This window comes from Melanerpes formicivorus, unplaced genomic scaffold (assembly GCF_026170545.1).
Source record: "Melanerpes formicivorus ecotype bairdi unplaced genomic scaffold, bMelFor1.0.p_v2 SCAF_12, whole genome shotgun sequence".
Classification (NCBI taxonomy): Eukaryota; Metazoa; Chordata; class Aves; order Piciformes; family Picidae; genus Melanerpes; species Melanerpes formicivorus.
Genome location: NW_027142364.1, coordinates 6,512,017 through 6,534,771, shown reverse-complemented (window position 1 = coordinate 6,534,771; position 22,755 = coordinate 6,512,017). Strand labels below are relative to the sequence as shown.

Sequence of the window (22,755 nt, the reverse complement as noted above, 5' to 3'; positions counted from 1 at the left end):
AAATACCAGTAGATGGCTACTACTACCATCTATCATTAAAAAGTTCTCATTGCAAGGGGTGGCTGCTGGGCTAAACATGAAGGTGCAGCTTTATTCAAAGAGTTCAAGTCCCTGAACTTCCAGTACATTATTCTTTACTCACATGCAGTGTTCAAGAAAGCAGGTCAGCATTTCATGCAAGGAGTCAGTTGGAATCTGTTCCACTGCTCTCCAGTCACAGTGATGTGTTGATACATTTTAAAGGAAACAAGCAGGATTCATTTGCTATTCCAAAACAATGAATAGCTACTGTACAAAGCAATTACTCAGGAGACACAGGACATTCAGATCATGCCAACTACTCTGTACCAGATGCTCTTTGTCCAAAAATCTCCTGGGCACTCTGATTCAGAAGGAAAAATTCCTGTATGAGCAACTAATAGATGAAGGTAGAGGAAAATGCATATTTCCATGGAAATTATCCCCAAAATTCTGTGTCAAAAGTATGCGTGACTTCTACTGTGTATACAACTACAACCTGATATCAGAGTTTCTTTGTCCATAAAGACAGCTCTTTTGCACAGGCAGTATGTTCAATATTGGTTATTATCTGACCTTTCATTTCTAAATATTCCATCTGTGGAGTCTGTGGTTTGACTTCACGTGCTGCTCAGGGTCACAGTAACAGAGGCTGGCAGGGACACAAAGATATTCTAGGTCCATTTTTTTCCAGCATCACTCTAAACAAAATGTTTCAAGGTAGATGGTTTGAAAAGGAAAACAAACCTAAAATAACAGATTCTCTTGGGTAGATAAAATTGTGCCCACAACTAACATTTTGCATAAGACAACTGTTAATTAGATGACTCTAAGGAAAATAAAGGCTATTCTAAAACCCTAGAGTTTCAGCAGAAGGGCAAACTCTGAACTAATCTCACTCTCCAAAGGCAGATGGAAATTTACTCCAACTTACAAAAATACACTTTTCCATCTCACCCCTAAACTATTAATACTTTTCTTCTTCACAAAATCAAGCAAGAACAGGTAAAATGTGAACCAGTGAACCAAGCAGCGACCATTAACCTTGTTGCCACAAACAGATCAGTCAGGCCTTTGTCAGAAATTATCCTTAATGTTAAAACCAAAAGACTGTTGGACAAAGAATTCAAAGAGGCTCTCTGGTAACTGTGAGAATGAATGTGTTCCCAGCTGAATGAGGAAAGGGCACAGAGAGGAGAAGAAACACCTCTGTGGATGTTACAATGCCAACACATGCCTTCATGCTCTTTGCATCATTAAGAGAAACAAACAAATTTCACACCGCAGAAGAACAAAGGGAGTATGAGGAATACAGAACCAACAATACCGAGTTCTTAAAGATCCATACTAGCTAAGATATTTGGCTCATAATATTGTTTTACTGCAAAATTAGTGCAAATTACAGAAAAAAACTCAAAAATACAATCTCCCACTGGTAGCACTATGACAGAGAAATGATATTCTGTATATATATATATATATATATATATATATATATGGAGGGAAAGATTATTTCACCCTCCAGCTCCTCTCTCCTTTGTGTCTAGTATGTTAACTATACAATCCTTCCCTCCAGTGCACCTTTGTTCTGGGAATGCCTATTCTGAGAAAGCTGATTCCAAGGTCTTCTCCTCTTGTGACTAGTTATAAATCAGGATGCATACATTGTTCTCTCCAGGCTGTCCAGCAATTAGAGTTTCAATTTACATCCAAACCCACATATAGTGTGGTGTTTCCAGGACAGATCCCACTGGCACAGGCATACTTCTTACTGGATTTCTGTACTATGAAATACTTGAATAAAGTTTCTGTGGACATGGCTCTGCATCATCCCTCTTTCATCTACATGAAAGCCTCCAGCACTACTTAATCTTTCATTACCTAGGCAGCTTCTCCCAAAATCAGGTGGAATATTGTCAGACATTTCCTTTATACTTCTTTCTAAAATTTAAAGAGGATTTAGAATTTTGCTTCCAAATGCTCAAGACTCTCTAGAGAAGGTGTTGGTTTTTTTATTCCTCAGAGAAGATAAAGACTTACAAGTTCTATGAACATTTGCACTCATCACTGGAGCAGCAGAATACTTTATTAGCAGAACCAATGCTTTGCACAAATAGCCCCTGACTAATATGTTCCTGATGAGGACCCTGCACATTCCACCTTGCTAAGCATCCCATGCTTGATCCACACATGCGCTTCAATGCTCAGCACCTGTTCCCTTTTCTCAGGATATCACTTTTACCTAGTTACCAGGCTGTACAAACTCAGTCAAATACCTTGTGTTCTTCTTTCATCACCTGTTCAATAAGCTCAGATTTCATGGGTGGCTTAGAGTATTGGCCTGAAAGGAGGCCATGTCCCAATTTAGCCCTGTAGGGAAGAAAGCGGTGAGATGGAAACAAACGTGAGAATAAGAGAAAAGAAGCACTTTTATTCCAAGCAAAAAGGTTTACTGTCTCTGAACCCCTGATGAAACATCACTACCTTCAACTAAGCAGGTAAATCTTCCCATTCTACCTTGTGCCATATTTCATTTTCAAGCCCAAGCAGAGATGTTCTTTTACCCTGCCGTTAAATTATTTAGATTCTATTTAATTTGATCAAGTAAATCGTGGAGAAGTGACACTTACATCTGAGTGTTGAAATCTTGTGTTGGATCAAGAGGAGAGTAGTCAAATATTCGTGGAAGATTTCCCACATACCTGGACAGAAGAACAAAGCAGAAACTTTCAAATAGTGCAGCCAAATTTACTGAAGAATATCCTAACAGATTCTCAGTCACAATATATCATCAGGCTTCCTCTGTGCTAGCAAGTCAAATTTTGCAATACAGCAATGACTTAATCTACCCCTGGTGAATGCTTCTATCATGGAAAAATGGTAAACAAACTAAGAACTGGACATTTAAGTCTGTCTTAGAAGCACTTAGCTATAAAGGATATAGTGGTGTTCATCTGGAATTTAAACTCCATTTCTCAATCTTCAAATAGCTGCAGGGTGCTGTTGGCTCAGAGCTGGGTTGAGAACCACTGTACTTCCTAGTACTAACCAACACTGCCAAATAAATTCCAAATCTGTAACAGGATCAAAACATCTAACTAAATTTAAGAAAATAAAATAAAGTAAAAAAAAAAAAAAGTTTATGGTGAGTTTCTTCAGAGAAATAAAGGCTAACGTCTGACAATAATTGAAAGTACTTAGTAGCACAATTATCAGAGCACTGCTTCCCTTGAGAAGAAGGAAAAACAGGCTGAAAAACAGGTTAAGTAGGTATGGACATGTTAAAAGAACACAACTGCTTTCTGCTTGGTCCCTCTTTCATCAAAGATCTCCACTGCTTTGTTGATACTAAATGTTCCAGGTAACTCCAAGGACCATACTGTGGAAAACAACCTCCCTTAGGAAAATCCATTTTGATATTTTTCAAAAATGGAGGTAGAAAGTAGGCACTTAATCAATCTACAGACTGTACTCTATATGGGTAACAAAGTAAACAAAAATGAGTTTTATTTCTCTTCTTCTCCAGAAGGCAATTGAACATGAAAACCTGTGAGGCTTTCCAAAACCTAAAAACCTTCCTTCCAGCACACATACACTACTACTGCTGTGGAATGAAAGAGCACTCCCCATCTCAATTCAAACCACAGACTGTCCTTTATACCAAAGGTTTATCAGTTGGGAATGTTTCATATTCTGACTGATCAGTTTTGATCAGTGAGGAACACTTCATATTCTTCTGTTGTGTTGTCTTCTGCCCTCTTAATTATTCAGTGGAAGAATATGCTGGCACTATCCTTTTCATGAATTTAGTAAGAATTTTAATTTAAAAATACTTCTGATAGTTTCCCTTTTCTTAGTCAGATCTGCATGCCAGACCTTTTAAGGGTCATTGCTTTTTACTAGCATGGATTAATATTAACTTGTTTATCCCAGTACAGTTTTTTTTACACAGATGGCACTGGAGCAACAAAATTATTTCCTGCAGCTACATAATGGCATGGGCTAATAGAAAAAAACCCTATTGTGACACTGATGATACCTAGATAAGAGGTATGTACAAATGCACACAAAACAGCACAGATAGCAATGAAGTTTACAAGGTAGCATGTGATTTCCTGCCACTGAAGCCAGGTAAGTTCTGATTTCAAAGGGAGATTGAGTTTTGTGTTCTAATGTTTTCCAGAACAGAACAATACAATCATTAAATCCTCTAAGCAGCCACTGAACTGAGACTTGATTGTAGCTGAGACAAAAATTAAAATAGTACTTTTCTCAGGCAAACAAGAAATTGAGGAATGCAGCTGCTAGTGGCAGGGACTAGTCTGAAGCTACTTACGCTCTTTGGAACTCTGGGATGCTGAAAATGGCTTGCATGACAGCATTGAGGTAGCAGCTATTTCCCAGGTTCTTCATGCCAGTGTATCCTGGGCCATACATGGGCTTGAGTTTCACTCCAGCTTCCTGAATCACTTCCCATTCAGAGACTCTTGGTTTTATATCATTATCTCTGAGTCCATTCTCTGTCTGAAAGCAACAAAAATAGTCTTATTTGTTTCACTTGTGTAGCAATTATTCTGCTGCTATCATCATCAACTTTGTGTTCTATATTCTAGGAAAGAGCAAAACCAATGGGCAAAGAAAGGTAAGGGAGATGTAAGGGAGATCAGGGTCAGAAGGCTAGCATCTTATTCATCCAATGTATTTCTTAGCTCTTTAACAAGACCACTGGCTCTTGAGTGCTCCTAGGTGTCATCTCTATCCCAGATGGGAGCTTCACTTCTCAGAGCTGGGACATCAAGGCTCAGCATCAAAACACTGCATTTTATTCTCAGGTTTCATATTCCATTTGTAATGGCCAGGAATAACTGCTGATATAGAAGCTGGCCCTAGCAAAGCAACCATGAGAAGAGCTGCAGATACAAGAACTTTTCCCTTCTTTCAAATGGGAAAAAACAAAATCTGTGAGGTTGAATCTCCTCCCATCTATAACTCAGCTTTCAGCTTGTAGGTACAAGGATTGCTCACAACTTGTAAGTACAGGTCACGACAGTATCCTTTACTGCTAGAGCTGCTCCACCACTTCACTAACAATTTTTCAGGTTAGTCTGAAGACCAGAGGCAAAACCTCTGCAACAACTGAGTGTAAATTTTCAAGGTTGCTGAGTAAAACAAATTTTCCAGAAAGACTGATGGATGGAAGACACTTGTTATTCATGATACTGGCAAGGAGATTAATGAACAGAAAATATTATTGGTACCATGAAGGCTTTGAAATTGCAGTTTAACTCTTCTCTGTAATTTCAGAGTTGTTACTATTAGTTTTCTCTCCACTTGGACAAGGAAGTAACACTAAAACAGGATCAGATTTTAAATTTTCATCTTCAGGTTCTCAAGATAGTGATACTAGGCTGTATGCTTGAGTTGAAAAAAGAACAAGCCACAAGACAAAAATCCCACCTGCCTTTCTAACCATATCTCATCCAAATCCTTGTATCATTTAAACAGGACTGGAATCAATCTCCACTAAGATACAAATTATTAGAAGAACTTCTCTAATAGTACAGGTCCACAACATGTTCAGGAACAAGACTCTTCTTGCCCCAGTCCCCTTCTAATGTCCCACACCACAGACTTCTTTGATAGACTCAAGAAAATGTATATTTCATTTGTAGTATATTTATTAACAAGACCTACACTGAAATTTACAACTTGACATAAAGAACCTTTCAACCACTTTTTTACTTATCTGTTCCTTATTTTTGTTAAAGATTTGTTTCAGGTTTGTATTTGTTTACACATGCAATAGGCTTCCCTTCACTGACTGTAATTAAATATTCTAGGCATTTTCTCTACCTGGATGAGATCATTCATTTTGAAGGAAAATGGTACATAGCACACAAGAAGTGAAAAATAGAAACTAAAGGCCACAAAGAAACTCTCTTTCAGAGGGCAGCTTTCAGGTTTGAGAGGAATGAGTCACTCATCTCTGACCTCAGGAAATAAAATACTAATTTGCTTACTGGTGTAACAGTCTGAAGGAATCACAGAAATAGATGCTACAAGTATCATTCTTCTCCTGCTCCTCTCCCACCCCCCCAACTAAAGAAACAATTAAACAATGAACTAAATAAAAGATTTCCTACCACTTGCATCTGCAGCATATCAATTCCAAAGTGTGCCAAATGCTTTGCTATATGCGGATCTAAAACCGGTTCCTCTTCATCAAAGGAATAGACATCTACAAAAGCAGAGAGAGACTGATGAGCTGTACTGTCAAATGTTACCCCTTCTCTTTGTTTACCAACATAACATTCCCCAAACAGGACTGCCTATACAAGACACCTTATTCATACTCTCCGAGTGTGGGTATGACCAGCAGAACAATGCATACACATCCTTGTAGCTCAGGAAGTACCTTAAATGTTCTCGATGCACCACCTACTCTCCTCAAAAGAATCTGCATTTGTGATTCACAATATTAAATCTAAAGAATATTTAGAATGATCATAATATTCCACCCCCACACAGACAAAAAGTGTGTTGGCCATACAAGGAATAGGACATGCCAGGTATGCAGCTAGTCTGCATTTTGAACATGGCAACAAGAGTCCACGTTTTTGTGGATATACTACATACAGGCAGACACATTAAAACCAGGAGTATATGAGAGGCCAACTGACTGCTGCCAATGATATTTTATTTTCTAGTACAGTTTAAGACATCTACTTACACTCTTTTCCCACAAAGATCCAGAGAGAACTGAGAAATCCTTTACTATAAATAAATTTGACTTCCAATATTAATCTGGTTAGGGAGAAATGCTGATTTCATACCTGAGGAGTCTTGTTTTATTATATGGGAAATTTAGATTTCAGTTCTGGCTCTAGAATGGGTCCTCTTAGCCTTAAGTAAAAGCCCATAGGCATGTTGACAGGGCAAAGTTCAAACTGTGGAGGGAAGCAGTATGTCTAGTGGTGGTGTTTTAATTAGGAAATCAAGTTTAATAAATACAACAGGACAAAATGGTTGAGAGGGGAAAAAAAAACAAACTATTTTTAGTGTTTACCAAGCAAGTCCTGTAATGAAGCTGAGTTGAGAGCAGGTAGGTTTCACCTACTTGAACAAGTAACAATAAAGCTTCAGACATCATAAAAACATGTGAGTGATATGAGACTTGAAGAGTCCTTCTGTCTTTCAGATGGTTTCTTCCTCTGCAGTGAGTACCTGTTTATCTGATTTTGTTTCTACTCGGAACAAAAATCCAGAATCTCTCTGACCACCTGCCCACACTTCTTTCAGCCAAGTTTCCTTCATGCCCAGCAGTGTCTCACATATGACCAAATCTAAACTGACAGAGAAAACAGCCTGAAGAAAGAGCGAATCAAACTGAAAACAGGAGGATGAAGCACAAATATCACTTCTAAAAGGTCCCTACCCTGCCTTCTCCTGACAACTACAGACCCTGGCTCTGACTCAGACCATCATCTATGTAAGGCTTTAATAAAAGGGCAGACTCCTTGAAGTCTGCTAGTACCAAACTCACAGTGAAATGATAGATTCAAGGTTAGCCAAGACCTGAAAAACCTAGTGCAACTTGGAAAACTTACCAGCCCTATGAAAAACATTAACTCTCTCAAACCAGAGGACTGTGCTTTTGAGTTGTGTTGCCAGCTGCTGATTAGCCATCAGACCCTCTATTAACATTGGTCCTGATGACCTTTCTGGCATGCATGCGGCTGTAGCTGCCCATCTGTTGGAATTTCACTCTGTGGCAAGACATAACTGTTCATCCACACACAAGAGATCACAACATTCCCATAGTCTTCCGGTGAGGTCACAGCACAGCCAAAGATCCTCTAAAGTTCAAACACCTAATGGAGTGAGGTTACACATCAACTGATCTTGGGTGACTGCTTTTAGTGTGGAAGCTTTGATATTGTTTCTCCTCAGCTGTGCCAGCTGAAGAGAGAGCAGCCATCTGGGAGTACTGACCCAGAGCAACAGAAATGGAACACAAAATACATTAATCTTTTGTTCAAGCCCAGCTCTGGGTGTCACATACTTCAGTACTTTCTGCTGTGTAGTCAACTTAAATTCATGGGAGAGAGATAGAATTCACTTATTTAAAAAAAAATCTCAAAGGCAGCAAATCAAAGAAAGAAGATAAGAGCTCCCAGACACAGATCTGTAGTGCTGTCATACAGACTTTGGTAGGTAAGAATGTAGGCAAGTCAGCAAATGTGACACAGAATAGCTAGTATCATTAGAGTGAGAATGGGGAAGAAGGGAGGAATATAAAGGGGGGAAAAAACTCCCAAAACTATCACAAAAAAATTAAGACAGAGTATTATTAAACAGAATAATCATCATTGTTTGCATTATGGTAAGAACTGAAAAATGGCAATGCTACCTGTAGTTCCTTTTCTCCCATAGTTCAAGACTGACATCTGCTCTTGCTGTGCAGACATCACTCCTTCCTACTCAAAAGGTAAAAAGCAATGGCAACACTGTCCCTAAGAAACAAGTTGCAGAGGATCCCCCGAAGAAGCACTTGACAACTGCTGAGATTGGCATCCACAGAGCAACTCATTCAAATATCTGTCAGATAGGGCTTCCTACTACCAAACCACTACATTCCTCAAACCAGTTTCAAACACACAACCTCAAAATTACTTGAAATGAAATCTAATGGCATTTTTTGAGAGGCAGCAGGTAGTGCAGTTTGCCAAGTAGTACTCAACCCATTGAAGCAAGCAACTTTTCTGACTCTTTCAGGCATTTTGTCCAAGGTCCAAGAGTGGACTACAGAAGTTTGGTTCACTTTCTGCCCTGATCCCAGATCTGTGGCAATGCCAGCGACGAGCAGTGTGAGCAATCTGGCAGTGCAGGCCTTGAGCCTGACATGGTGGTAGGCCATAAATGCAGAGTTAGCTAGCAGTGTAGCAAAACAGTGCTGTGCCTGCAGCATGTAACTAAAACAAGACACTGGTAGCTATAAACATGGACAGTTATCTTGGGACAACAGGATATGCACCTGCATCAACAACCTCGTTGTGTCATTAGTAGTTGGACCAATAATCTGTAATAGTGCAATGTGTGGTCACTCATAGGGAACCAATGGAGCTATGCCAACGAGGCTCTCCGAGTTTATATAAGTTGTAGCAGTTGCCTTGCTACGCACTTCTTCTTCTGCCTTTCCTGTCTCCTGTTCTTCTACACTTTACAGTGCTATACTTGCACTACAGGCCTGCTCCATAGGCCTGCACCTCAGGCCTGCACCATCAGCCTGCAACACTGGAACAATAAAGGAACAATACTCGATCACATTGGTCAGCTGTATTGGTTCCCAATCTCCGTCGTCCTACACAGATCTGTTTGTTGACAGAAACTACAAAATTGGGCTAATGCCCCAGAAATCTTTCGTCATGTAGAAAGTATGGATTTCTCAAGGAAAGAAAAGCAGCTCTTCTCTACTCCCTCTGTGTACATGTAGGGAAAGTGGAATACTGGTACTCCTCTTTGTCTTTCTTACTGATGTGAAAAAGGACTAAGTTATAACAGCAGAGGGACTAAGACTTATTACTCCTCTACCACCACCTCTTCATTTCCAGCCCATGGAAGCAGAAGCTTTGCATCCCAAGCAGCTGTGGAGCCTCTTTCCTGAAGCTCATCTGTCATCCAGCCCTATCAAGAGGCTATTATTGCCACTGCAATACAGATTGGAGAGATAATAATTACTGAAAAGGAAACACAGAGGGCTGGGGGAGGGAAGTTTTTTCCATAGGGAAAACAACTAAACATCACCCAGAAGAACAAAGATCTGTGGAGAACAGCTGGTGCCCCTCATTCAGAGGGAAGGATGACAGCCTGTCCTTTGCTATCCCAAAAGCCACATATGAGAGGAAGCAGCTGATCAGTGGGAGGCAGAAGGACAGCAGTCAGAAGGAAACAAGTACTGCTGCTGAAGAGGAGAAAGAAAAGAAAAAATGGGGAAAAACCTAAATAATATTCTGTTTATTTTGTAAATGTAGTTGAAATCTACAGCTGGGCAAATCCTACACACCTTCAGTAATTGAGAGATTCATATAGAAAGATCAAGCTCATGCAAGGAAATGATATTCCATCTGTGAAAGAAAAGGATGGATTTTGCTCAGTGTTTCTGTGGCACAGCTGTTTGACTACAGTCTCCTTTCCCTGACACTGAATAGGACGTAAAGATGAAAAACTCTTAACTGATGTGTGTTTAAAAAGGGGCTGATCTAAAGAGATATTGCACCCATATGATCACAAGCACCAAACCCAAAATATAATCATTCTGTGTTCTTCTGCTTTTTAATTCCTCCATACAGCTGCAGAAAAGGACCTTTCTTTGAGACTTTCAGCCTCCCATGTTTTCACTCCTCCTAATCCTCACATACCATAATCCTCTCCACACCAATACTGCAATACATCAAACTCTGAAACCACGCAAACAAGGGTACAGGTATAGAATTTTTCCCCTCTCAAGATCATCAGGCATTTTACAAACGAGCATCACAGCAGCCCCATGAAGATGAGTTTCCATTAGAATGAACAAAATGTTACCAAAATAACAAAAAGTATCCAGTATGATGATAACCCCCCAAAAATAACATGCTATTAAGAACAGACTTTTCTGACTTGAAAAATCATTGCCCTGTTATGTTTCCAGTTTGCACAAGACTGAACCATTTCTCCTAGCAAATGTAGCAGAACACACCAAAAAAACATGTTTCTCTGCCATTTCAAAATAATGCCATTCTTCTATTAAAAATCTACTGTTTTACAAAAACAATAAAAAATACTTACACCAAATATAAAACAGGAGGAGAAGAACAGTAAAAAAAAGCTAAGTGCTTTCTCTGTACAGATTATGTCATTCCCCATCAAGATTCACGGGATTTTCTTTCCATATCACTCTCTCAAACATTTGCACTGGAAGCATAACCCCACTTGGTAACAGATACACACTGTCAATCTTACACAAAAGATACTCCCATCTCAGAACCTGCCAAGGGACTGACCTGCTCCATCAGGGGTGATGGTTCCCAACTTCACTGCTAGGGGATACCCTGTCTCCTTGTAGTGCTCCATTGCATGCCCGTTCCCCCCACTGCCATCAAAAAACCACTTTCCACACAGCACAGAACCATCTGTCAGGTTTAGCCACAGATTCTCCCGCAGGTCACATTTTGAGCATTTCCAACCACTGGAAGAGAAAACAGGAAGAAAGGACAGAAATAAATAAGGCAGGAACCAGACCTGCATTTCCAGTTGTGGTAGGTCAAACCAAACACAAACACCCAGCCTGGAGTCATACAAGAGAATTATTGGCTGAATGGCCGTCTTTAGTTTTCTTACTCTGGACTGTGTTAGCATCTACAATGCACAAATTACCCTCACCTGGGGGGAATTCTAACACCATTGTCTAACTGGACAAGTGTTTTGGCATGTTTGGATGCCTGCAGCTCTTCTTCCCAGGAGTCAGGGTCCTGCTTCCTGTAGGGCGATTTGGCACTGAGGAATGCATCACAAGCTATCGTCACCTGGAAGACAAATGTATGTCAGTCAAAACTTAATATGATGCAGTGACTGGACAGAAGCTGGCATTCAGCCCACTGCTAACCACACAGAGAACTGGCTATCAGTAAGGCTATTCATATACTTAAATATTTATGTAATCTTCTAGATTGCAGCTGTTATTATTTTAGCAGGACACTAAGCACACCGTGTACTATGAGACCTTCCCTGTGACAAACTGGCATCATAACAAGGGAGAGAATACAGGAGGTAAAAGGAAATCCAAGAAACAAAGAGAAAGCAGATATTTTTTTTTTTTAATGACTGACTCTGTCATAGCTGAAGAAAAATCTTTGTGTAAAAACAAGGAACCATATGTAGGAACACAAAACACCCTCTTGGTAAAAACTGAAGCAGGAGACTGCTCCTATTGCCACTTGTGCACACTCACTGACCAGTGCTGGTAACTCTTCTATATTGGGTAATGAGATTTCAAGGTGATCAGGAAATATAACGAGTTTTGCTTCATCTTCATATTCAAAGTCATCACTGTTGAGATCACTGTTTGTCTCTAGATCTGGAAAACAAGATGGGGAATGTTAGGAGTCTGTCCTGAGATTAAGATTCCTACATTGTGGCAGGGATAACACCATGAAGCATTGCTTGCCTGGCAGCAGCCTGCAACTTGATACTGTCAGTAGTTTCTCTTTTGGCTATAAACATTTGTGAACTCCTGATCTAAGCTGAAATCTGACCACCTTGCAAGAAGATGTGCTGAGGACCAAAATTTCCATCTTAACCACACCCCCACTAACAGCTAATTTGGCCCCTCTACAATCAAGCAGTGTACTGTTGCAGACATTACATTACAACTAAAACAAATTCAGCACATTTTGGACAAAATTAGCATGTAATAGTGCTTTGCCTTTTGCTCAGGATCTTGAAATGCTCAAGACCAGGTCACATTACTCATGCCCAAATTGCAGAGCAGGAATAACACACCTCTGTTTCAGCCCCCCATATTTTCCAGATTGCAGACCTGGCTGAAACATGCTACGGCTTCCACCCATCCTGAATCTGTGTCCTTTCTTCTCATGAAGATGTCCATAACTGGACACATCTCATCCATAGTCTCAAATAACCACAGCACATTATATGTCTCTTGCTAACTCCATTCTTGAACCAGTATAATTGCCTGTTTAAAAAAGCACATAACTAACAAAGTTTTCCTTTGAAGACCAAGCCTTCCATAGTGTTTGTGTATACTTTCATTCCAGTGTAAGGATTATTTTTTTGCTTAAATATGAGCCTTGATGAAGTAGCATCAGCTAAAATGCTTGTCCAGAAATAAGTGGACAAGAGAGAAGGTAGAAGGGTATGTAAGTAACTAAATGACTACTGCTTTCATCTGTAGCTTCAAGAAAAACATCATTATCCCACAGTGATAAGACCGAGTTAAAACCTTGCTCAGTTCATTCTAGGGCAACTGAAAAGGTTAAGATCAAATATGTGCATGTTGTGTCAGATATTTTACAAAATTCAACTGTAGGAACAGCCTGGGCAAGGATGGGATCTTCTGGATCCTTCTCCCACCTGGAGATGAAGGATTTACTGTATTCTGTTGTTATCAGACAGACACTACCAGGACGAGATTCAAACAAGAAAGAAGATGCATTACCAGTACCTTAAGCTGGTTCTTATTTTCCCTCCAAGTACATGCATATGCTTAATGAGTCACTCAACACTAGATGAGCATTGGCAACCACCACCGCACCCTGGGAATGCCTGAAATCTCAAATGTATGTATGGAAGAGAGGTGAGAGGCCAGATTAAAAAAACTAAGCTCTCTGTTGGCAGTAACAGCCTGAACATCCTAAGTGATGAAACAAGTATCAAGATATTTTCACTTGACCTGGAAAGATCACCTCTTGAGAGGAACAAAATCCAGTTTCAATTCAATTCTTGGCTCACCTGCTGTACCAGCCACTCCTGAGGGGTGACAACACCCACAGTCAAGTGATTACCAGGATTGTGACCTCTTTCTCATCAGCAATTAACAAAAGCCCCTTCTCATCAGCTGAATATAGACACAAAAGGAAGAACTACTTCTTACACTGAAAGAAAATACTCATTCATTACTAGTTCCTCAAATCACACTATTTTTATAGCAATCCTCCCCCTACTGCAGCATAATAATCAGTAACCTTGCTTTACTCTGGGCTTCTTTCCCAGATTGTGTAACAATCCTGTGTTTTGATGAAAGAGTGGACCTCCACAGAAGCAGTCTTCAACAGTAAGCTCTCTTGCTCTACAAAGCCAGGAAACAGAGTATCTCCAAGCAACACACGGCAACACATCACAGAATTTTCACTTAATGCCAGAAATGTGAGAGTGACCATCACAGCAAATTCCAACGTACTGACCACCTCCTAAATATGACAAGTTCCTCAGAGAAGACAAAAAACCTCAGTTTATATTCAGGCAGGTTTAAAGGCACCAAATGTCCCTTCCAGTGCCTCCAGTCACACACTTCACTCAGCCACCAGAGGGAACCTGAGGACAGCTCCCATCCGTCACTGTTCTATGTAGAGATGTGCAAGACCTGATGGTACTTTAAATTTCTTCACAATATCCACATTAAATTTACAGCATTTACAACCCACTACACAGGAACAGCAATAGTTCAGCTGCCTGGGTTCAAAATTCAGACACACTTTAGCTCACTTCACAAGCCAGGCAGCAACAACTTTACTGCTACTGACCTGACCTACATTTGAACTAGTGATCCAGGGACGACAGACTGAGTATCCTATTAGCAATCATCCCCTGCCATCTAAGGATTTCACACACTTAGGAGCATCAGCCTTTTGTGTGCAATGGATAGGGAAGGAAAGTTCCTTTTTACTTTCTCAGGCTTCCATTCAGGCTATCATTCAGGTTACCAGAAAAGCAGAAAATGCTGTTCTGTCAGCATGGCAGTCTGGATGTCTGACATAACGATATGGCAGCATCACACTTCTTGTTTTCAAGAAAGATACATGCATCTGTTTATCAGTTCCAGGAGACAACACAAGGATTTAACTGACAATTCTGCTTTTGAAGGTGACCATGTAAAGCTGGTACACTTCCACTCCACACTCCTACTCCCTCTGAAAAGGAATTAAAAGGACCATCAGTGCTTTTTGGCAATTATCGTTCTGCAGACAGTTTCTCAAGGTTCAGATGCAGAGTGGAAAGGACTTCTAAAGCCACTTACTGAAATCCCTTGATGCAGCAGATGCACAAGCACAGATATAATAAAACCAGATGACTTTTTCTTTAGAAGGCAGTGGAGCTCACATAAAATGAGGGCAGAGGTTGATATTGTAGACACTAGGCATCATGTGCAGTCTGCAGGCAGTTTCAAATTTGGATTTTAAAAGTAGTGCAGAATTTGAGAGAGGAAGACTAACCATAGGAGCCAGGAGTCCGTATAGTTGAAAGTTACTGTAACACTGAAGGCACTGGATTAAAAATGTCTGTAACACTGAAGGCACTGGAAAAGATGGACTTTCAAGCACTATATTCATATACAGCTCCTGCTTGGACAAGGATGTTCTTGCAAGATGCCACTTGGGGCTTACTCAGTTCTAAGACTTAAGATTTGCTCAAGACAGCAAATCATTTTGTAAAAGAGTTTAAAGACCTAGCACCTTAATGGTGAATGTCCACATGACATTGTTCTAGTGAATTAACAACTTTATGGTGTCTCTTCAGAGCCCCAGTTAAATATTGTCATCACTAAAACAAAGTGTTCATGCGTCATAAGAGTGCTGGGAGGCCAGAAGAATAGGCAAAGCAAAATAACAGACACATTAAAACAGAGGCTTGACTGACCTTGTTATTTTTGGGCCAGTGGTCAGTAGAGTAAATTTACTCCAGCTCAGAAGCATCACTTCAGTGATGGTGACAAACACGTTGCTGCTGAAGTGACTGAAAACAGCAGCTGCGAGTGGCAAGCAGCACTGTGAACCAGCACACTGCAGGGGAAGTAAAGGAGTGGAGTGCCCAGATCAGATTTAGAAAAGTTACCAACTGACTGCACTAATAATAGTGGCATAAGGAGGCTCCAGGCAGGACGCACAAACAGGATTTCCTGTGCACATGGATGTGTCTGTGTGCATATGGAAGAGAATACAAACACAAAAATTGAATGAGGATGTTGACTAGTGAGCCTACAGCTAACTTTGAAACCCTAGAAAGGCATCTTAAGAATCTGGGCTTGATCCCGCTCTCACCAAAGATAATGGACAAAGTTGTATTGACTTGAAAATCAAGTAATTTCTTCCTGAAGCCTCTAAATAATAGCAAATTGCAGCAACCATACTTTGCAAACTATAAGCTCATCATTTGTCTCCAGGCACATTTGAAACACTGACCTCATCAGATGAGCTATAAAAGAAGGAGAACATTTTTATAAAAGCAAGCACACCACAAAGCCAAACCACAGTGATCATCTTCTCTTTTGTAGCAAAACAAAAAGCCAAGCTTCCTACTAGGATCATTTGGATCACTCACTACTTGTAAAATAGCATCCAAATTGCTTGTTACATCTCCAAAGCATTAGTATTCTGCTAGATATAGACCTCAGCCCCCAGAACAGTCATGCGTTAAGCAAACAAAGCTAAACCATCAAAATTCCAACTCGTAACTGTTTTGCTGTCAGAATTATCATTTGTTCATCCAGCCAAATTTTCAGTTCTATATAAACTAGCAACCTATTAAGACTCCACTAGTCTGAAGAATCAGCTCACCATTCTATACTCAACTCAAGCCTAGCTAACAAAGCCAAAAAGCAAGAAGTTTCCTTATGGCTGCTTCTGGGGAGTATGTACAACTTTATTGGGCTAAAATTTAAAATATTGTCAGGAAACACTCAAATCCCCCCAAATTACAACTTTTCTTTTATAGATACATATTCTACACTTGCTTACTTAAACCACTTGTGGTAAAACTCTGCTTCAGAAGCTTAACAAAATCATCTTGACTGAAAACAGAGTTTTACTATTGACTGCTAGAACTAGGAGAGCAAAGTGGAGCTGTGGCCATATCCCGTAGAATGGTCTTTACCCTTGGAAACAGCAGCCATAAGTGCACTCACTGCCATAGGCAAGCACTATCCAGGAAAAGCTCAGCAAGTTTACACGTTCTCCCTGACTCCAAGTGGAAGTTTTGTCTTCCTTTCTGAGACCTTCTCTGAGATCAGCTGTGTGTCATGGATACTACTCCTCACTGACACTCTTCTCACCAGCAACTGCCATCCTCACAGATCTGCTGACAGAACTGTTCAAGTACTTTCAATTGATGGTTTAAGTTAAGTTGCTCGAAAGAGAGCTCACACAACTTGCTCCACTGGATACTGCTGTGGTAACTGATCAGGCAGAGGACATCCACCTACAGACAAGTTTATGAGTGGTACTTTGACAGCTCTGTTTAGCCAAGACTGCCAGCTCTGGCATGGACTAACAGATACCCAGGAAGAGAATACTAGAACAAGACAAAAATGTGGTGATTCCTCCCTCAGTCTATTCCTCCTTGCTTCCAGATATCTAGCTGGAGTTACCCCGAAAGCTTGCACAGTTTGAGCTGGAGTTACCACATCCACACTGCCTAACAAGATTTAAACAATCTAGCTGAAAGGCAGTTCACACTTTTCAATGCACAATGTCATCATGTTTCCTGATTACACAGAGCACTCAATCCATGTCCTCCAGCCTTCTCCAAAAGAAAAGCCAAACAAACCCAAAATGTAATGCACAGGCTTACATGCTCACTCACTTTGCTGAGGGAAAGATAAAGCTTTCAGTTGACTGACCCAACCAGTCAGTGTTGCTATTGCATTTTATGAATAGCAGAAGTGCTAGAAAGTAATCAGTGAGCACCTAAAAGATGCTTTCCTAATACTAAGGAGATTAAAAAGGGGTTAGTATCTTTAGTAGCTTTACATCAAAGAAGATTATAAGAAGCAATGTAACAAATGCCCAAACTGGATTGACTTTGTACAACAAAGCTTAAATCTCTGGGCCTTCAGGGATTTATTCAAAGACACCTAGAAACAAGGTGTTGGTACAGTAACCCACTGATCACCATCTACTCTTGTCTGACAAGGTAAGCTCTAAATGGCAAGCTACCTATACAGGCTTATAATAGCCAGTTTGGTGCAAACCTCTACCCATAGGTGCCCAAAGTCACAATGAGAAAGACAAAACTAAAATCAGCTGTTAAGTCCAGCAGCTCTGGACCAAGAAGAAAGATGCAGGGTTAAGAGGTATGATGCCAGATTTTGCTACCCATCTATCCTGCTGTCACATGCAACATGATCGAATCAACTGACCTCTCTGTTTGTTTCCTTAGTTATGAAGGACAGAAATAACTATTTGCTCTTTAATCATGGCCAAAAATTAGCAAAATCTGCTGAGCCAAAGAAGTGGATACAAAGCATTTGGATGTATGGAAGTACTATCTCAAGAATCTGAATAGAGCTGATACCATTTTACTCCCAGCCAGTCAGGGCTGAAGAAGACTGCAATAGAAAAAACAAGAGGAGATACATTTTCAGAAGTGCTTCAGATTCCAGAACTGGTGGGTTAAATGGTGGTAGTTCCAGATGCTGTATCAACCCCAGTGAAACTGCACTGCCTTCAGCACTTCTCTGGGACTAGGACACCTGGAACTGCTGCACCAAATTTACTCAGTGGCAACAAAATGATCAAGTGCAAGGATGGACTTTGAAGACTTCAGCACAGCACTTCAGAGACACTATGCCATGCACAGTGTGCCAGCATACAACAATGACAGGAGCCTCAAAATGTATGTAGTAAATCAGTAAGAATAAAATTTGGCTGTGCTTTGTACTTGTTCACACTCACATTGCTAACACTGTACAACCACTGCTGCACTGCAGTCAGCTATTTTTTGAACTAGTTATTTTGTAAGCCTCTCATGACAGTGCTACAGGCTTGGGTCAGAGTGACTGGAGAGCAGCCAAGCAGAAAGGGACCTGGGGGTACTGGTTGATAGTAGGCTGAACATGAGCCAGCAGTGTGCCCAGGTGGCCAAGAAGGCCAATGGCATCCTGGCCTCCATCAGGAATAGTATGGCCAGCAGAAGTAGGGAAGTCAAGGCCACACCTTGAGTACTGTGTTCAGTTCTGGACTCCTCAATTTAAGGAGGATATTGAGACACTTGAACGTGTCTAGAGAAGGGCAACAAGGCTGGTGAGAGGCCTCGAGCACAAGCCCTATGAGGAGAGGCTGAGGGAGCTGGGATTGTTTAGCCTGGAGAAGAGGAAGCTCAGGGGTGACCTCATAGCTCTCTACAACTACCTGAAAGGAGGTTGTAGACAGGTGGGAGTTGGTCTCTTCTCCCAGGCAACCAGCACCAGAACAAGAGGACACAGTCTCAAGCTGCTCGAGGGGAAGTTTAGGCTTGAGGTGAGGAGAAAGTTCTTCACAGAAAGAGTCATTGAACATTGGAATGTGCTGCCAAGGTCTCCTTGCAAAACTTACTCCAGATGATAACAACTGCACATTGGCCACAACAACCCCATGCAGTGCTACAGGCTGGGGTCAGAGTGGCTGGAGAGCAGCCAGGCAGAGAGGGACCTGGGGGTGCTGGTTGATGGTAGGCTGAACATGAGCCTGCAGTGTGCCCAGGTGGCCAGGAGGGCCAATGGCATCCTGGCCTGCATCAGGAACAGTGTGGCCAGCAGGAGCAGGGAGGTCATTCTGCCCCTGTATACTGCACTGGTTAGGCCGCACCTCGAGTACTGTGTCCAGTTCTGGGCCCCTCAGTTTAGGAAGGATGTTGACTTGCTGGAACGAGTCCAGAGAAGGGCAACGAAGTTGGTGAGGGGCTTGGAACACAAGCCCTTTGAGGAGAGACTGAGGGAGCTGGGGCTGCTTAGCCTGGAGAGGAGGAGACTCAGGGGTGACCTTATTGCTCTCTACAACTACCTGAAGGGGGGTTGTAAACAGGCAGAGGTTGGTCTCTTCTCCCAGGCAGCCAGCACCAGAACAAGAGGACACAGTCTCAGGCTGCGCCAGGGGAAGTTCAGGCTGGAGGTCAGGAGGAAGTTTTACACAGAGAGAGTGATTGCCCATTGGAATGGACTGCCCGGGGAGGTGGTGGAGTCGCTGTCACTGGAGGTGTTCAGGAGGAGACTTGACAGGGTGATTGGTTACATGGGTTAGTTGATTAGGTGGTGTTGGATGATAGGTTGGACGCGATGATCTTGAAGGTCTCTTCCAACCTGGTCTATTCTATTCTATTCTATTCTATTCTAACAATAATTTAATTGATCACATTCTGCAAAGGCCTCTTAGGGACACATTCCACACATCAAAAGCTCTAAGAGCTGGAAATTGTAAAGAAAACATTTAACCTCTTCATTACCAGAAGAAAAACTCACTATATGCTATTACTAAAGAAAGAATAAATAATAGATTGATTAAAGAAGTACCCTAAGTTATAGGAGGAGGGAGAAGATAAGCTTTGCATCATGCTTTCCTCATCTATGAGGCCCTCAGGTTTTCTGGGTAATCTGAATCAATGGATATTGGATGGAATATTGAATAGTAAGAAAACTGCTTTCCATGGAGAAAAGGGATAGAACTGTGGATGTAACAGGGCAAGAATTAGTCAGAGGTGCTCATGTGTTAATTTCATTACAGAGAAGACCACAACGTCAGTGAAGAATGCTTACCTGTGTAACAACTTTGAAATTATAACAGCCTATGACCACCTGCTAAATAGGCAGTGCCACACTGAGGCCCTGCTCTATCTACACATTAAGTAAAGACAAACATTTTAATCAAAGGGTGATTTGTTGAAATCACAGAGAGACAGAAGGGACCGAATTAATCAAAATACGCCTATCAAGCCCTAGGCTGCTTGAGAATAGCTTAAGGCCTAATTTAGACCAAAATATTTCCTGTGTACATACACACACAAATTGCTAGGAATTACTTATTTGTCTGGACCAACTTTAAAAGTGGGAAAAAAAAAATATCATAAAAAAGAAAACCCACAAAGAGCCCCAAAGGAGGGGCCACAAAGGAGCCTACAATGGTGGACAGCACCCAAGTATGCATGCAGACAGGGTCAGGAAAGGATTGTGTGAAAGCAGCTGTTCACAATACCTAAAAATAGCTTAGCATTCCTCCTTTTTGGTAAAGCTCCACCAGATGCCCCTGGTACCTTCTGGAAAGAGAGAAAGAAACAATTAAAAATTCATCATGTGAAATAACATTAAATCTGCAATAACTCAATACTGTCAGCATTTCTGACACATGTATCTATGCATTGTCCTTCTATTAAATCACAGTCTTCGCCGAGCAGAAATGTCCCCAGTGGGACTCAACTCATCATTGCTTACTTCCCTCATGGACTGAGAAAACCACCATCTGACTCCTTCATCTTTGCTCTGTTAGCAATTAAGCAGAGCGTGCCTCAGTTACCATGGGTGACTGCTGTTCTATTAGCAAGACATCTAGCACCACTCAGACGTCTCACCACTAGATCCTCTACAGTATTTCCTAATGACAAAAGCCAGAGAGAGGAAGAGAAGGTTATTGTTTGCATAAAAGATTAAATCCTTCATACCTAATTTCTGTATGACCATTTTGCTGTGATCTATTAGTTCAGTTAATTTTCTTCCAGTCAGAAAAAATACCCTTTCCTTCAGGATCTATGCCTGCTGCCATTAAGATCCATCCAAATTACCACCACACTTTCTTAATATCAGAAAGTAAGGAGAAAACTTGGCATCACCCCAGCAATTGTTCAGGAGAGACTGTATTTTATTCTTTAATTTAAGCTCCAGAGCAGAGAATAGGAGCTCCCAGGTGACATTCAGTTTCAAGCACTACTTTCTTACTTCAAAATACCTCTAACTACTAGGCAAAGCACCAGTAACTGCAGAAATGTAAAAGCCAACACATTTGCTTCTGAAGCTGTTTATTAACAGGAACCATTAAAACAAATCAAATAAGCCTCTGTGGCTACAATCCCAACATGATGCATGATGCAGTGTATAATGTTAGTGTAACTGGTGAGGTTGTTAGGCAACTTATTTTAATAATAATGTTGGGATGCAACAGGTGGAGAAGAACCAGCCAAGAACCTGTCAGCCTAGGGAAAGTTCATGTTTGCCTCTGCTCCATGGTAGGTGAAAAGGTCACATATTTTGGGTGGTTCCCTTCATCATGTAAATAAAGCTTTGGCCGAAGCAGACTGCTTGAATCATCTGTGAGGTGTTATACATCACAAATAAAGGTTTCCATTCTTAGAAAGAGCAAGATGCCAATACTCCTTGGCTGCACTTAAGAACAAAACTTATCATCCATATACACGAACCCTCTATCTATATACAGGAGGGGGTATGGGTCACAACTCCAGTATCTAAAAAAGTACCCTCCAATCAAAATCCAAAATAAAGTAAAATAGCATGCAGAGCAGTTTTGTTCCATAATACTACTGGAATTTAACAAGTGGAAAGGAAGTAGCCAAGAATCTAAATCTACTATTAAAAAGCAACAGGCAAATACAACATAACCGAGTTACCAATGTATTATGAATAAATTAGACATACTCCAAGGATTATAACTTCAGAACTAAAAAATAAATACATGTTTCCAATACTAGGAAGCTCCAACTGAATTCTGATGTTACCAAGAAGGATATTATGAAAGTCATTATGACTAGAGATTTCAAAGAGGAAGAATTCACTTGGGAGTGTTTAGCACTGCCAGCCTGACATGAAAAATTTCAGCTTGATTTTCCAAACTGCTGAATACATCTGAGCTGGAACTGCAGATGTTCCACACTCCTGACAAACCCAGAACGTTTTTTTCTCCACTTGTGGGAATTCACTGAAAATGTTCCCCATTTACAGAATAATTTTGCTTCCTAACAGGTATGACAAAACACAAAATCAAAGTCCACACAGTGCATCAGTAGTGGCATTACACTGTGTTGGTACTTCTTGTACAAGGTGTCAGTGTAACCTATTCTGTGTTCTATAACAGCACCATCACTAAACAACATCCAGGAACCCATCACTGTAGGAAATTTCAGGCCTCTCTGCCCAATGAGGCATCACCATAGCACCAAGCTAAAGCTTTGCCTGGGGCTGAATACTACCCAGGCAGTTGTACACAA

General features: G+C 40.9%; 1 protein-coding gene across 1 annotated transcript in view; it reads right to left on the bottom strand.

The window, feature by feature from the left end:
- The window catches only part of USP13 (ubiquitin specific peptidase 13), a 57,470-nt gene that overhangs the window by 18,360 nt on the left and 16,355 nt on the right, over nt 1-22,755 (bottom strand). Inside the window, exons 3-10 of the mRNA XM_068145065.1 lie at nt 20,736-20,796; nt 12,012-12,133; nt 11,440-11,582; nt 11,061-11,245; nt 6,162-6,256; nt 4,355-4,542; nt 2,649-2,720; nt 2,295-2,388 (exon numbers count right to left, since the gene is read on the bottom strand). Coding sequence (XP_068001166.1) covers nt 2,295-2,388; nt 2,649-2,720; nt 4,355-4,542; nt 6,162-6,256; nt 11,061-11,245; nt 11,440-11,582; nt 12,012-12,133; nt 20,736-20,796 — 960 coding nt within the window. The remainder of the gene's footprint in view (nt 1-2,294; nt 2,389-2,648; nt 2,721-4,354; nt 4,543-6,161; nt 6,257-11,060; nt 11,246-11,439; nt 11,583-12,011; nt 12,134-20,735; nt 20,797-22,755) is intronic.